Consider the following 17,921-nt stretch of genomic DNA (forward strand, 5'->3'; position numbering starts at 1 on the left):
AAAAAATATTAAGCAGCACAACTGTTGATAATAACAATAAATGTTTCTTGAGCACCAAATCAGCATATAAGAATGATTTCAGCTTTGCCATTGCAGAAATAAATTACATAGTTCAATTGTAATAATATTTCAAATTATTACTGTTTTTACTGTAACACATAATTGCAGTCTTTTTGGGCATAAAATAAAATAAAAACCTCCAGACTCCAAATGGCAGTTATACTTTTATAAACAGAAGAAACTATTGCAAATTATGCAAATGAGTCATAAACTACAGTATAAGTACTCTACAAACTACAATGCAATTTGTCTATGGTGAAAATTAAAGGAATAGTTCACAGAAAAGTACAAATTGTGTTTTTCCAAACCTGCATGCATTACTTTGTTCTGCAGAACACAAAGATGTTTTAAAGAACAATAATAACAAAATATATATAAAAAAATATCTAAATATCTTTTTATATGTTTTGCTGGTTTGGAACAACATTTTGGGTTAGCGAATCTTGACAGCACATTCTTCCTTTTAATGGATTATACTTCTGAAAACTGATCTTTGCACTCGATTGGCCTACAACACGACTAACTTAATGTCTGATTTTATTCTGTAGGGTGATGGGGCCCTTCATTGTCATGCTGGGGAAGATTGCCAGAGACGTGTTGCGTTTCCTTTTTCTCTATATAGAGATCTTCATTCCATATGCCTGTGCTTTCTGGATCATATTTGGAGGTACTGTCACAAAGACTCACAGTATATACAGTAAGTGTATATGTAAAGATGCATATGCATGAGATATGAATGTTGTGTCTGCTGCTCTCAGGTTTAGCTGAGGTGCCAAGCATGGAGACGGTTCCTGAGCTGCTGTACAGCCTGTACCGTATCACCCTGGTGGACGAGTATGAGTTTGATGCCATGCTGGATGTGGATGCAGTGATGGCCTACCTGCTCTGTGGAACATTTCTGGGCCTCTCTGCTATTCTCTGTGTTAATTTACTGATTGCTCTGCTTTCTGACACCTTCCAAAGGTATTTATTACTCATATAAACTGTTTATAAGGGGTGTAACATTAAATGGATATGGATTGATGCAGAAGACTAATGAAATGATGGCGATCAATGCAATGCATATGTTGTAATATTGTAATAATATTGTAATATTGATATATTGATTGCAGGCCCCTGAATCTAATCATACAGTATGTTTTGAGGTATCTGCAAATATTGCATCACTGGCTAAAGGTGTGGTTACATTAGTGATATTTTGGTGAGATTTCTTTGGCTAAAAAATGTCCATTGGCAATATTTAAAGCACACAGCTCACACAAAAGTCACTTTCAAACCAAGCATCTCTCTAGAATTCGTCTGACCAAAAAATCTACACTTTTTTGCCCTCATGCGAAACTTCAGAATGTGTGGAGTCCTATTAAAATGCTTGGATTTCACCAGTTAAAGATGACATATCATGAAAACCTGACTTTTCCTGTGTTTAAGTGCTATATTTGGGCCCCCAGTGCATCTACCAACCCAAAAAATGTGAAAAAGAACAACCCAGTACATTTTCTTTGGTAAGCCTTTCTCTGTAAACTTGTGAAAAAGCGAGCCACTCAGATTTCCTTTCCCCAATACATAACAAGGGGATCTTATTATAATATTACCGCCCCTTAATCTGCACACTTACACCCATGGCTCTGACATTGTGGTTTTTACAAGCAACAGCGGTGCACCAGTTGTGACGGCATGGCGAAAGTTCGAGCAAAGCATGCTAACTGTTCTGTCTTTGGCTGCACTGATGAGCACAGAACACTATCTAGAGTCCCAGTCTCAGAGGAGACAAGAAAGCAGTGGATTTATTGATTTATTTACTGTATATTACGCTGCTGCCACAGATTAAATAAACATGTGATTTCTTTCCCAGCTGTTTACCTTCACAAACATAACTGACTGTTTTTTTTTTTTACTTAAATATAAACTTGTGTGTATTTGACAGTTTAAGCGCAATAAGACTTCAAAGACAACTTCGTTTAGTACTCACATGACCTGTGACAGCCGCTTTCTGTGTGCGTGCTTCAGATGTGTGTGCTCAGAAAACTCTACATTAGTGATGGGCGCCTTCGAAGCACTGCTTCGTGAAGCTTTTGCAAATTGTTTGTTTTGAAACAGTAGGCGCGTTTCCATTACAGATTTGCGAAAAACTTTGGCGATATTTTATAAATGTCGATAAAAAAGTTCCATTAACAGATGTTATGCGACAAAAACGTAATTTTTTTTGCTCTCGCGATAAGTCATGGCAACGAAATTTGATGGGATTTTGACAGATTTTGGCTATATTTAATCGGAGGCGTGTGCATGTATCTTTATTAAAGCAGTGCGGAGAGCTGCTTCAGAAACGTGCGCGACGCGCCTCATATAAACACAAGCATAGACTAGAGTGGCTGAGAACAACTCCGGTGGCCATATCAGAGCCACACTGCGCCGCAGATGTGTGTAGTGTAAATTGTCTAAGCATGAATGCTTCTTATGTCCTCATTTGTAAGTCGCTTTGGATAAAAGCGTCTGCTAAATGACTAAATAAAGAAATGAATGGCAGGCAAAGCCCCTTACACTTGAGAGCGGCCACGTATTAAGTGTTTCTTAGAGGTTATAGTACATAGAAGACCGATCATATGCCATTTTACATACACCATGTGACCTGTAATTGCGAAAAAAACGTTTCCATTGCAGTTTTACAAATTATTCCTTTTTCGCATTGCCTGAAAAAACACCTCATGTGAGCGTAAAAACTTATTTGCGATATATGGGCGTTTTTGCGAAATTGACGCGTTTCCATTAGGCAGATTTTCAATTCGCAATTTCAATTTGCGCAATTTGAAGGGTAATGGAAACGCGCCTAGTGGTTCGGAGTGCGTATCAAACTGCCTAAGTCACATGATTTCAGTAAACGAGGCTTCACTACGTCATAACTGTTTCGAAACGTTTCGAAATTTCAATGGTTTGCCGTTGGGGGGGCGATCTCTGTGAACCAGTGACTCTAGCGAGTTTGAGATCGCCCCCCAGCGGCGAAACATTGAATCAGCGTCTATGGGTTTTACCTGATCAGTTTCATCAATTTGTAGACATTTTTAACGAGACATTTGTGTAAATAAAAGGATGAGAAGTAGTTAATAGTCTCTTTCTGGCCTATACAAGCTCTCCATAAAACAAAACAAAACAAGCCCTGCAAATTAATATAAAATATTTTAAAAGCCACATATTATACAGACACTTCATATTTAATGTTATTTTATCATTTTTATAGCATTTAATGTATTATACTTTCAATAAAAGTTTTAAAAGCTGTTTTTATGCATGTTTTAGCCTGAGGTTTTGTCACTAGCGTGTGGTGTTTTGAGCGCTTCGATTCGAAGCTTCAAAAGGGTTTGTTTCACCCATCACTACCGTACATCAAGAGTTTAAACTGATATGGTTTAAATCGCATAATTTCAGCACGATAGAAATGATAATCAGAACCAAACAGATGTGTTTTTTTTTTGAGTATCTGAGGCACGAGCTGTAATGGTGCAGCTCTATTCTGGTCAAAGGGGGTGGGGAGCAGCAGCTCATTTGCATTTAAAGAGACAGCGTGTTTCTGCTTCCACTCGAAATAGACATTTTCAAAATGTTATAATAAGTGATCTGTGGGGTATTTTGAGCTGGAACTTCACAGACACATTCTGGGGACATCTGAGACTTATATTACATATTGTAAAAAGGGGCATAATAGGTCTCCTTTAAATTTTTCTGAGCAATGGTAAATGTGACCGCACCTTAAAGGGCCGGTTCCCCCAAAAATGAAAGTTCTGTCATCATTTAAAGGGTTAGTTCACCCAAAAATGAAAATTCTGTCATTAATTACGCACCCTGATGTCGTTCCAAACCCGTAAGACCTCCGTTCATCGTCAGAACACAAGTTAAGATATTTTTGTTTGAATCTGATAGCTCTCAGACCCTCCATAGACAGCAACACAACTGAAATATTCCCATGTCCAGAAACGTAGCAAGGAGATCGGTAAAATAATCCATGGAACATCAGGGGTTCAACCGTAATTTTACGAAGCCACAAGAATAGTTTTGCGCAAAGAAAATAAAAATAACGATTGTGTTCCACATTTTCGTCCCTACTGTTGCTCTTGTGGACGTGCGTTCATGACAGTACACGCGCTTGCATCATGTACTGTCATGAATTTATTTTCGTCTATGGAGGGCCTGAGAGCACTCAGATTCAAACAAAATTATCTTAATTTGTGTTTCAACGATGAACTGAGGTCTTACGGTTTTGGAACGACATCAGGGTGAGTAATTAATGACATAATTTTCATTTTAATATGCCTCAACTTGTTCCAAACCTGTATGAGTTTCTTTCTTCTGTTGAACATAAAAGAAGATATTTAGAGGAATGTTGGTAAACATATAGTGGACTGCAGCCATTGTCAGCTTTTTGGGTGAACTATCCCTTTAAGAGTATCAATATAGTCCAAATTACACCCATAACGATAATATAAATGTGTTCACTCTGAATTTTCATTGTACTGAAACCACCTGGGTAGAATTGTCATTTTTGTGTGAACTATTCCTTTAACTCTTACGTTCGTTAAACATTTGCATTTACAGGGTCTATGACAATGCACTGGCCAATGCGGTGATGCAACAAGCTGCTATCATTCTGCAAATAGAAGAATCCATGCCTTGTCTAAGACGTTGCTATGACAACGAGTACATCCACCAGAATTGTGCCCCGCTTGGAGAATTCTATGATGATGATGTCACCACTAACCCAGAACAACATGCGGAGATGAAGAAGCTCACAGAACAGATCAAGGTGTCTACATTAACAGCAACTGCATGTTGTAGTATTTTTCATGTCTTTTCTTAAATCTCAGAATAACTGATAGTTTGTATGTTCTGCAGGATACTTTAGATAAATATCTGAGCATCCAAAGAGAGACACTCTCACCTCATTTAGCCTATGCAGGTGCCAGAGAAGAAGATACCACAAGGTTGGTTGATAAACATCTTGGTCTTTTTCATGTTACCATTTATAACATGTATATTTTGACAAGTGATGTTCCTGGAAAGCCTGCCTAACAATTGCTTTTTACAAAATGAGAAGCGCTGCACTTCCAGAGAAAGAAGAACATCTCAAGACTCTTCACAGACTTGTGAAAGACCAGCAGAAGCACAGTCAGGGCCTGGGTGAGCTGAAGGCTGAAGTGAAGGAACTCCACAGTTTGCTGCTCAATCTGATACAGTCCAAGACATGTAAGAGACCTCTGCACACTCATAAAGAACGTCTGTGAAAACATGTGCAAACATACATGGGTTCATTGTAAATTCTTTTCAGTTCAATTTTTTTGTTAGTTTTTATTGACACTGCCATTAAATGACTGTCTATGGTGTTTCTGCAGCTACTGATGATGACAAGAAACCCTCAGTGACGAAGCAGTAAAAACTCTGAAACTAATGAATGAACTACAGAAATCAACATTTAATCCACAAGGAGCAAGACTTGGAAAGGACTTCATAATTCTGCAACCTTCAGTTATTGTTATGCATTGTACCAAGTTGCACTGTTTGTTCTAACAATTTACTATTTTGTATATGCACTTCTAAGGCCCCGTTTACACTAGTTTAAAACGGCGTTTTGGAATGAAAACGATCCCCATTTACACTGGCGTTTCCGCTGCATTGCAGAAACAATCTCCGTTTACACTACACAACTGAAAACGCATGTCACGTGACCATTCATGCAGGTACAACCATAGATATGTATAGGTAGATTCTCTATTATTTAGATGGCGGACGCGTCTGCGTGCTTGGAGCGGTCGAATGGGGTCTACCCATACATCTCTATGGGTACAATTACAAGCATGATGTTATTGTTTGCACGGTCGTCAAAGATACGCAGAGAGAATGTGGGCAGCCATGCCATCGTTTTCCAAATCCTCCGTTTTGGTCCGTTTACACTGAAATACAATCCTGGAGTTTCCAAACTAAAACGGGGTCTGCAGCGTTGTCAAGGTCGAAAACGGAGACTTTTGAAAACGCTGCAGACCCCGTTTTAGTTTGGAAACTCCAGGATTGCATTTGAGTGTAAACGGAGTAGTGTAGTGTAAACGATAGGCAGGAGTAGTGTAAACGATAGCCGTAACCGTAGCAAAAGTTATGCGTTTTAATACGAAAATGCACTAGTGTAAACAGGGCCTAAGTCTACCGTGACAGTTAATATTTATACAAATGTCTTTTCTGTTCTTAATTGACACTGACAACAGTTTATAAATGTCTTGCCTTTCTTAATCCACTTTGAGGATTATGTATTTGTGTTCGAATATGACACTTAAAAGTGTTTTTGTTCAGATTCTTCTGTGTAATCAATGAATGGCAACTGTGCTCAGTCCTCAATTTTTGCGAATTTGCAAAGTTTGACAACTCAATACAACAACATTTAAGTATCAGCCCTTGTATTTTGTCTTTGTCAATGCCAGTATGCATTTTTAGATTTGATTTTGTATGCACACATTTGAACATGTCTGGAGTTTACGTAAAGCAAGTTAGGTTTACACAACTCTGGTCCCATAATACATTATAATATTGCATAATACCTTTGATTAATATTAGCATTAAGAAATCAAGTTGGTACCCTTGACGCAATGAAATCACTTTAACAGTACAACATACATTTGTGTAATGACAATATACCTTGAATCAACATGATTATTTTAAGTAATCTAACATGAATTAAATATTTTGGTTTGGCAAGCAATAAGTCATTGAGAAAAGGAGGAAAATTATGTAATTTGAACACATTTTGGGACCGATGTACACATTAAAAAGTCAATTCAAAGGACTTTTCCCCCCCAGTGTAACACTCTTTGCATCTTTGCACATTAGAGTGGCTTTATTTTAATTATAAAATGTGAAACAAGATCTTTAAGTCTCTTTTATTTACTCATTTGTAATCGGAAATGTTTCAATGATTTCTGAAGGATCACACTGACGAGTTGAAATTCAGCTTCGCATCGCAGGAAGAAATTACATTTCAATATACATTCAAATACAAAACTGTTTTGATCAAATAGCAGCCTTATAAGAGATTTCATTTTTATTAAATTGTTTTTTATCTAATTTTTGAGAAACATAAAAAGTAGTCATCTGTAGTATGATAACTACAGATAGATTAGGCTATTAATTATTTATCAGTTTACAGATAATTGGACCGATGATCTTGCCCTTCTGTAAATCTCATTGTGTTCAGATTCAAAAAATGCGATGTCATGCGAAGATTGATAGATCACTGTAACCGCATTAACGATTCTTCACAGATCCACTATGCTTCGACGACACCTATGTAGGGCGCTTACTAGAGAAATAACAACAGCATACGGGGTTTGGAGGGACAATTGAATTATTCCGCGAGTATTCTTTTAAAGCACATGTGAGAGGGAGTGGCTTGTCACCAGGGCAACAACAGGGACACTCCATTGCCGTTAGTCAGCTGAAAAGTTTCCTAGCTCTTTGACTGATTTCCGCTTCCCTCTCTTCTGCGTCTGCTGCTGGACACTGAAGGAAAGATGGCGGCGGCCGAGACCGATAGCGATACACCGTCCGCTCTGTGTAGCGAATTCCTCAATTTCTCCGCAAAGGACACCGCTGCGGTAGGCGACAGTTTGATAAAGACTCTATAAAATATATCTTCTGATGAATTATATGTATTTGTTTGGCGTAATCGATGCGTCGGCGATGAATTTTCAGTTTTTCTCGCTCCTCGTCTCGGGTTGTTTTGCTAACGCGCTAACAGCTAGCCTGATGTTCACACCTCAAGCTCCAAAACACACACACTTGACACTCCGTTTACGCGAATATTTATTTAACACCGCTGCAAGTAAAACCTTTTGTCGTTTCTCGCGTTTTGGGTTTGCTGGCAGTTTAAAGAGAATGTAATTAGCATTGCCTCACAAACAGCTGTTTTAACAGTGTTACAATCGGTTTGTAAAACATAGCTTGGGAATATGTGTAGTTTTTCTGTAAAAACATTAGTGTAAACTGTATTTTTGGTTTCTTTGTATAGCAGGTGTTGAAGGTTCACAAACTAAACATTAAGTTTATAGCCCAGTTACATGTTTTTCATTTTGTAAATTGGCTAACCCACTACATTTACATGCCACATCAATCTCAAAAACAGAAGTAGGTTTGTTTTTACAAGGTAGCTCAGATGGTGGTTATATTAAACCATATGCATGTGTTGTCTGATAGACCGAAAGACATAATCCTGACTGTATATTAGATACCATGTGCTTGAAAAACACAGGTCACTTTACACTTTAGGTCAGTGCTGACAAATCTCAGGCAGCTCTTGCATGGTGAATTGTCTGAAAACTGATGCTGGATTGTTTGGCAATACGCTCTAGCACTAAATCCAGGTTAGTAGGTCGATGGAGACAGTGGCAAAGACTGCCAAGTTCCACTTACTGTGCATACGTAATCCCTATGTTTCCTTCTGGCATGTGATTGTGGCATGTACATGCTTTTGGGCATTATCTAGGCTGTTACAGTATCCGAAACATGCTGTCAGAGTTGTACACTGTACAAAAAACCTGTGAGCTTCCTATGACTATCTTCTAAATCATCATCTATCATCTTAACTAACATGAACACTCTACATTTATAAGGAGAAAGAGAAAAAAAAGCTGATGCTGTCTGAGTTCGTTCTGGGATTGTATTGTCAATTTAAAATATTTGATAGTCATACAATTTGTTTATTATTATCTTATTTTATGTATGTAATGCACTGTAATCAAAGGCCATGTTTTCTTTGTCATGGCCATTATGGTTATTAAATAATTAAGCACTTTTAGAACAAAAGCTATTTTTTTCCGCAAAAATTGTACTACCTAAGTTTGTGTAAGATTATTTATAGCAGCAACTTGTTTTTGAAAGAAGTCTATTATGCTCACCAAGGCTGCATTTGGTCAAAAATACAATAAGAACTGTAATATAATGAAATATTATAGCAATTATTAATTTAAAAGCTGTTAATCCAGTCTTCATTGTCACATGATCCTCCAGAAATCATGCTGATTTGCTGCCTAAGAAACATTCCTTCTTATTTTTTTATTATAATATTTTTGTTGAAAACATTGTGCGTTTATTATTCAGAATTCTTTGATGAATAGAACAATTCTCAAAAGAACAATTGATTTGAAATATATTTTTTGTAACATTTTAAGTCCTTACTCTCACTTTTGACTGATTTAATGCATTCTTGTTAAATAAATGTATTCAAACTTTTAAAAGGTCATTTATGTTTATATACACATTAGGGGTGTGCCATATCATACCATCCACGATAATACCAATATAAATTTTTACATGATGAAAAAGTGTCATATCGCGATATCAATGATATAGTGACGCAATGACGTATTAACTAGGGATGTCCCGATACAACGTTTTGACTTCCGATACGATACCGATATTGCAGCCTTCAGTACTCACCGATACAAATCCAATACAATAATCAGCACAAATCATGAATACTTCTACCTATTTCGTTGTGTGGAATGTATGAACGGCTAGTAGCTCATTGTAAAAGGATGGAAAAATGCCCTTCATTGTGTTTGCACTAATAAATGCTGCTGCCTGTCAGCTGCAGTCACCAATAAAACGTTGTTCCATATTTTTTTGTATATAGTCATAAATATCGTTATCACAAATATTCTTGAAATATCGTGATATAATTTTGAGGCTATATCGCCCACCCCTAATACACATACATATGAGATTGCATAAAGTTGTGAGGTCTTGGCAGCTATTAACAACTAAACTCCACTTGCCTTGATTAAAAAAAAATTAAGGGAGAAATAATGAGAAGGTTGATGCCTGAACTTCGTCTGACATGTAAATTTTGAGAAGGAGAAAAAAAAAATGAGATGAATTTGTATCCCATTTAATTCTCTGATAATTAGTAACACATGGTTATGTAACTAATGTGTATATTTAATATTATTTTTCCAACCTTTTTTTATGTTTAACCACAAAAATACTGTTATTGTGAAGTAAGGATTTGGTCATACCACACACCTCTAGAAAGATCTTTGTGTCATTGTTCAGCTTAGTACTTGCAAGAAATGAAATTGTGTGGGAAATGTTTTAGAAATTGACCATGTTCCAGGCCATGCAAATATGAAAAAGCAGTGCAATCAAAGACTGTCCACCTGACCACTAGTGTTCTTTTTCAAGCCTGACCTTTGTTCACCTTTGTTCACCATTGTGTCTGCTTTTGCTCTGTAGCACTGATTAGCAGATGATAATAATATAATTATATATTTATATATTTTCTTTTTGTTTGTCTAATATTTTGCCCATCTGTCCATAGAAATGGCTGCAGGTGAGCAACCTGCCCAAAGAGGTGTACCAGCACTTGGCCTGCTACGTCCCCAAGATCTACTGCCTGGGCCCCAACCTGAACCCTCAGAATGAGGACCTGCTGGCTCAGCTGCTGCTTCAGAGCCCGCTGGAGTGGTACCTGTGCGGGGAAGAGCCGTCCGTGGGATTGGCCAAGTTGGAACAGAACAACCAGCCCTCACAGCTCTGTGGCCATGTGTTTAAAGTGGGAGAGCCAACGTACTCCTGCAGGTACAATGTCAATACTTCATCATCTCTTTCTGATCCACCCGAAGAGAGGTGGTGATTCTCATCTAGACTGCATTCACAATGATTCTCAATTAATTTGATTTCAGAAGGCACTTAAGACAAGACATCGTGGCTCTGTTCCAAAACTTAGTGAGCTGCAAATTCAGCTTGGATCACAGGAAGGAATAGCATTTGAACTTTTTTCTGTTTGAATATATTTATAATTTAAAATTGTAATATTTCACTTACTGTTTTTATTGTTTTTTTATTAAATAAATTAACTAAATGTTTATTAAATAAATGCAGCTTTGGTGAGCATAAGAGACATTAAATATTAATATTAACTTTTCACTGGTAGTGTATGTCACAGTTGAATTTATTCCTTTTTTTTTTTTACATATTTTTTTTTCTCCATACAAGTCCTAAGTTATGCGTGTATGCTGCTGAAGTTGTTGAAGCCGTCTGATCTGGGATACTGTGGGTCAGTGTGTTCCCACAGACATGGAAGTTTTGGCTGAATTAGGTCAGGTTGCTGTGAGGTTTAGGCAAGATCACTGTAAGCCGGCTAAGAGGCCGGAGGTGACTGGAGTATGTACTGTTCTGCTCTGTTTCTTTGAGAAACAAATAAAAGGGCTAACACATATCCCGAATACTTTATCATGCTGGTATTATCAGAATAGAATCTGATCTGGCTGATGTGAATGGTGTGTGAAATACGTCTTGCATCCTAAGAATTTGTGCAGGTGTTCATTTTCAATCCTGTCATGTAATGTGGCACTGGCTCGGATCCAAACCCTAGTTCTCCTAGTTCTTTTTTGGTATTTACTCTGAGATGGCTTTATTTATTTACTTTAATTGGAGGAATCATTGGTTCTCATTTCACAATGTTATTGCAGTTTAAATAAATGTTTTCCATCAGGTTAGATGTTGATTTATTAATCATTCAAACCCCTTTACATAAATGACTGCCAATAATGTATTCAAAGCATAGTGGGTTATGGCCAATACTAGCCCTTAGACAGAGTGTTGACGGATCTGCACTTTGAATTTCCAGCGGAAAGAGTAAACTGTCCGGGGTACCTTTCAGATACTAATTTCAACATAATACAATTTGGGGGACACAAATTTCAATTTTGAATACTATTTAAGACTGAAGGTACGTGAATTGGGACACTGCAACAGAGTTATTCACTTGAAGTGAATAGTGGGATTCCTTTATATGTGAATGCATGCCATGCTGCCTTAGAGTTGGCCCAAAATGAGGTATCAAAAAGGCAGCATAATGGAGCAGCATTCATCTGCGAGTGTCTCTGTGTTACCTAAAAAATGATTTAATTGTAGGCAGCTCACTGAGTTTTTCTTTAAAGCTGCAGTTCTACTCTGTAAGTAATTCACATTTGATATTTTTCCTTTTCAGGGAGTGTGCAGCTGATCCAACCTGCGTGCTGTGTATGCAGTGCTTCTTAGGCAGCGTTCACAAAGAGCATCGCTACAGGGTAAGAGGAAACTGAAACGCACACAGTGGTCACTTTACCGCTCTTAAACATCTCATTCGGGTATGTAACAGCATGTTGGTGTGACAGCTGAAAATCACAGAATACCAGAAATCACTTTCACAGACTTTTACATTAAATGTTCCCTCTTGGTGGAATGACCTGCCCAACTCAATCCGAGCAGCTGAGTCCTTAGCCATCTTCAAGAATCGGCTAAAAACACATCTCATCCATCTTTATTTGACCCTCTAACTCTAGCACTCTCTATTCTAATTCTATTCTTAAAAAAAAAAAAAACTGACTTGTTCATTTACTAACTGCTAACACTAGCTTCTCTATTCTTTTTGTGTTCTATCTACTTGTTTATTATACAATTAACAAAAAGCAAACAATTAACAAATCAGCTTGCTCTATTCTTTTTCTGTACTGTTTTGTTTTTATTTATTATACAATAACAAAACAAAACAAACCTTGCTATGTGTACTGCGTTAGGCTAACTATAGTCTCAGCCTCGGCCCACGGAACGTTGGCTAAACATCTGATGCATATGGCTAGAGCTGTCGCGATTCGTCGATTTTAGTCCATCTTTAAAAATTGTCGACTTAATTTTGCTCGCAACGACTAACCGGCAAAATACCAGAAGTGGAGCATTTCACGGACGAGAATCCATAAAACACATTATTAGACTATTTTCCAAGGCTGCATGATATATTAAACCCATTTAAAAATCCTAATTAAGCATAATTGTGAATTCACAAACATTATAATTTATGTACGATGCAGTTCTAACACAGTATATGCGCTTCAATTATTTACATGCGTTTAGGTTAAACACGTGCGTCACACAGCGGCATGTGTGGACCGTCTCAAACTTCATCTCTGCATGTTGTTGTGAGTTTGGGTTTATAACGTTCATCTGGGAACGCAACGTGCGCCGTTTCATCAGATTTGTAAGGTAAATCATTTATAAATACACAAACACAGAAGAATACATTGCAATTTTCCAAAATAAAAGCTCAAACCCTTACTCTGAGTTTACACATTTTGATGTCCACATATTCATTTAATTACAGTGGCTATAGCGTTTCTGTCCTAAAGAAATGGCCAAATATTAAAGATTAAGTGGACATTTGAGTTAAATGGTGCTTGGTCAATATTAATCAAGGATTAGCTCGCGCAGTAATGTGTAAAAACAATCGTCAGGCCTTCGGCGTCCCCTGCAGTCCTTTGGTGTAATGCGTCATGTACATTAGCTCTATTGTTTTATAATTATGTATTTTAACAGTTTTTTTCAATAAATCATATGATTTCTTGCTTTTGATACTTTATTTGAACTAATTATTATTGCATCATTACTATGATATATGTATATGTATGATATGTCATTTTTAAAAGCTATTGTTCACTTTTTTATTACCACAAAAAAAAATTATTATTATTATAGGGCCCTATGAAATCAGTTTAATTCATTTTTTTTCCATTTTTCTATGCTATGTTTTAATGGTTAAATTAAATTTTATTAATCAAAAAGCCTGTCTAATTAATTGAGTTTTACGGTTTTATCTGCAACAAATTCTGCTTTCCATTATTTTCTGGATTTTAATGGTTCCATTAAATTTTAATAATCAAAGCATCTCAAATTAATTGATTTTATATAAAAAAAAATTTTTATTTTTTTTTCAGAAATACTGCACATTTACATTTTTTCTCCTAAATAAATTCTGGTAAATAATATTTCTGATAAATAATCCTTTTAAAGTGTTTTTTTGATTATAATTTTATTAATAGTAGACTAGAACACGTGGATATGTTGTCATTCTTACACTATAAGAATGCTTTACAAAGAGAATGCCTGACAAAGGTTAAAGAATTACACACTAAAATACATCTGAGAGTTTCACACTGTTAACAGAGAGTTTCTCTGTTATTGTGGCGACATTTCCACGCTCCGAAATGTGATGCTGAATGAAACGAACTGTGATTGGTTGTTTGGCATGTCGATCAAACAGCCTCATGGGCGGGCCTTGGCCAATGAAAGCTACGATATATTCCAGACCTTCAGCCATCAGTCTGAAGGTCTGGCTACGTGAGACTAGACTTGTCATAGCACTTGCATATCATTGCTCTTTTGTTGATTTTAATTGCTTCCATTGTGCTCGTATGTAAGTCGCTTTGGATAAAAGCGTCTGCTAAATGTAAGTGTACCAAGTGTTGGGTCAGTCCCATTTGGTGCAGTAGAAACTGGCTGCACTATCGCCACATGGACCCTGACTTCTCCCTAACAAAAAAATTCCTGTTTACATTTGTCCAACCAAACTAAGTCCGAGAAGTCATCATGGCTCAACCAAAATGATAGTTCATACTTTTTCAGCTGTGACTCATGGTGCACATCCTTGTAAAGGTTACAGGACAGACGAAACTGTTGCATTTGTGAAGATCAAACAGCCAGTCTAACAAAATGAACAGCCTGCTTTCTAATTTAAGTGCCGTTTCAGTTTTACCTCTGACTCAGATTTTTGTAACTGCCTTGAAATGTTTTTGACAAAAATCATAAAAGTTGTTGCAAAAATGGCTGGAAAAGTTAGTTCTGCGGGGGGGTTTGTGGCTTTATTGGCTCATAAAGTGTGATCAAGAGGGCAAAAAACTTTGGATCTACCAAACTGAGGAAAAATGCAATTTGGTGCAGTTGCTAATATTCATAAAGCCAAAACGTAAGATGAAACTTTGATAGGTCAGTGAGATGTTTATAACTATATAGCAGACTACTGACAAAAATTATAATTAGTTATAATAATCTCTCAGTAATGTCTTACTAAGATGATATATTTTAAATTTTCTGATCAATCTTGTAGTTTTTATTGTGGTGATGGCAAAACATAATATAATATAGTAAAATATAATACAATAATAAGAGATGAACAAATAAACATTCCTCAACAGCCTGATTATATTTGATTCTCACAATTTAACATGATTTTTCTAAAAATGATATGAATAATCAAGTAAGTTGCTTCAGTCCAGTAAGTGTCCATAAATTAGTAACAATATAAAGATTATTTGGTAACACTTTATTTTATGGTCTCTTAACTAGTTGCTTATTAGCATGCATATTACTAGAATATTAGCCATTTATTAGTACGAATTAAGCATATATTAATGCCTTATTCTACATCCCTAATCCTACCCAATACCTAAACTTAACAATTACCTTACTGACTATTAATAAGCAGCAAATTAGGGGTTTGGTGAGGGAAAAGTCATAAATAATAGTGAATAAATGTTCCCTATTCTAAAGTGTTACCAATTATTCTTACATTTACCAAAGTCTCTTTGAGACAAGTCCATCTTTGCTCTTTGAATGGGGAAACATCAAATTCTCAAACTGTTCACTAAGCTTACGATTAAATTTCAGATTTGAAATCACCAAAGAAATCTGACAACTGTATCATAAATGTTGTTTCTTTTGCTCAAATAGCGTTATTAAAAGCTTATTTTTCAGGCTAGACCCACCAGTGCGCATGCGGAGTCCTCAGCGCATGTCTCAGAATGCTGACTGTTTCTATAGCAACCGGGACGTGTAACGGTAGCTGCAGTGACGTGCTGACTTTACCGATTGGCTCTTTCATTCAGAAGGCGGGGCTTCCTGCGATTGAGCGGCCATATTGAGCGTTGCATTTTTCCCCATTCAAAACTATATGAGTGACATGTCTTGGGTATTCAATAGTCTTTGCCTTTACTTTACAAAAATGAGATCATTATGAGTCCATAGAAATTTGTGTGTAAAATGTCAGGCAATAATATTTGGCTTCATAGGGTTAAGTGTCCCAAAATTTGTGGTGTCTCTGTGATTTAACCCTCATAGCATGTGCAAGAAAGTGTGTTTGCTTTAAGGAACACTAGATCAGACAGTCATGTGTCTCTTGACTAGTGACTTCATGACAATGACAGCTCTATTATTTCTAAGATACAGATATAAGAGACTTGAGATCAACTAGGAGCCGTCATGTGCTGCTGTCTTTGTGAGTAAGTGGCTCTTTGTGCTCTCTGTAGATGACCACCTCAGGAGGAGGAGGCTTCTGCGACTGCGGCGACACAGAGGCCTGGAAGAAGGGTCCTTACTGTCATAAACACGAGCCCAATATCAGTGACTCTTCCCAGAAGGTGAGACACCTCTGACACAGAATAAACCAGAGGAATGGGAATTGATGAGGATTTTAATGATTCTGGTTTAAATGCAGCTGATTCTAAATACTTCTTAATTCTCAACTCTACTTGGCAGTACCACACAAATACTTCAGCATGATGTAATATTCATATGCACAACATTACAGCTTATTAACTAGATCTTGAGGATTATTAGAGCAGTATATGGGTTAAATTGGAAACAAACCCTTGTGTTCCCTGTTTTGTTTGGCAGGATCTGTTGGCAAATCTGTCTGATGAGATGATTGCTCGCACATATAATGTTTTCTCCATCATCCTCAAATATGCTGTGGACATGCTCACCTGGGAAAAAGAGGACGAGCTACCTGAAGGCCTTGAGCCCCCGTAAGACCCATTAGCACTCATACTACGACTCTTAACCATCTTGAGAGTTTCAAAGAAGGGTCACATATTAGCTGTTCGTGGTAACAGTAAGAGTGTAACTTTTTTTTATTTTATTTTTTTAATGAAATGACATAAAACTGATTTCTCTGAAGTACTAACATTCAGTTCATCACATTTTATGATTGCTTTTGATTAATGCATGTTAGTATATTGGGAGAAATGTAACACGCTTATTTTGTTCTCAAGGGCGCGTGGAGACTCGTACTACTGCATGCTGTTCAATGATGAGGTCCACACGTACGAGCAGGTCATCTATACACTACAGAAAGCTGTGAACTGCTCTCAGAAAGAGGCCGTCAGTTTCGCCACCACCGTGGACAGAGATGTAAGTTCACCTGCTGTTAGTTCCACAGTGCCACGATTCAGGCTTAAGGTAAGCACAGCTTGTTCTTGCTTTTGTTCATGGATTACTTCTGTTCACTGTATTCAGGGCAGGAAGTCTGTTCGCTTTGGGGACTTCCAGTTTTGTGAGCAGGCCAAATCTGTTATTGTGGTGAGTCCTGAACAATCACAAATCCCATCCATTTGCCTCAGATATGTAAAGCGATTGGGATTTTTGCTCTTTTTACTGAAAGGTCTGATTAGCTTGGATATTCATTTAAGTTTTTTGGAGAAATGCTCCCAATTTGCATAGAGCGGTTTCAGCATCAGGCAATGATACATAATTCACAAACAAGATTGTTAGTTGTGTTTGGTTAAACAAACATCACTATTACCTATTTTCATTATTGCAATACATATCAAACCTTGGTTTCTTGCATGTCCTCGCATTGTTATGCTACATACAAGTCTCTAAGCAGTCAGTCCCATAGACTGACATTGAAGGGAGGACATTATATCACCCCTTGGCAACCATCCAAAATATTCTAGCGTTGTGGGGGCAATTTTTCAGAGATTAAAGCATCATTAAAATGTTTGTGTAAATGTAGTTTGTTGTTTTGCAGAGGAACACGAGTCGGCAGACGAAACCCCTGCGGGTTGAAGTCATGCACTCTTCTGTAGTGGCTCATCAGTGTTTTGCGCTCAAAGCTCTCTCCTGGCTCGGCCAAATCATCAGATACTCAGGTCAGTATGATTGGTTAACATCATTACATGAAATACTATCAGTGCCCCCTCGATATTGCACATGAGGAAGTGTTTTGAAACCATTTTTCAAAT

The 17,921-nt window shown here is 37.1% G+C and overlaps 1 protein-coding gene across 6 annotated transcripts in view; it reads left to right on the forward strand.

Moving 5' to 3' along the window:
• The first annotated feature begins 7,340 nt into the window (after positions 1–7,340).
• LOC306882840 (E3 ubiquitin-protein ligase UBR2-like) overlaps positions 7,341–17,921 on the forward strand; it is a 33,680-nt gene continuing 23,099 nt past the window's right edge. For 3 of the 6 annotated variants that reach the window (XM_079437780.1, XM_079437783.1, XM_079437782.1), the window contains exons 1-8: positions 7,561–7,685; positions 10,406–10,665; positions 12,080–12,158; positions 16,206–16,316; positions 16,573–16,703; positions 16,950–17,088; positions 17,194–17,256; positions 17,693–17,828. In XM_079437780.1, the coding sequence (XP_079293906.1) occupies positions 7,602–7,685; positions 10,406–10,665; positions 12,080–12,158; positions 16,206–16,316; positions 16,573–16,703; positions 16,950–17,088; positions 17,194–17,256; positions 17,693–17,828 (1,003 nt within the window). In that variant the 5' untranslated portion in view covers positions 7,561–7,601. Of the gene's footprint in view, positions 7,686–10,405; positions 10,666–12,079; positions 12,159–16,205; positions 16,317–16,572; positions 16,704–16,949; positions 17,089–17,193; positions 17,257–17,692; positions 17,829–17,921 lie in introns of all 6 variants that reach the window. The other 3 variants (XM_079437781.1, XM_079437785.1, XM_079437784.1) reach the window with 2 other exon arrangements.

This window comes from Barbus barbus, assembly GCF_936440315.1.
Source record: "Barbus barbus genome assembly, chromosome: 16".
NCBI lineage: Eukaryota > Metazoa > Chordata > Actinopteri > Cypriniformes > Cyprinidae > Barbus > Barbus barbus.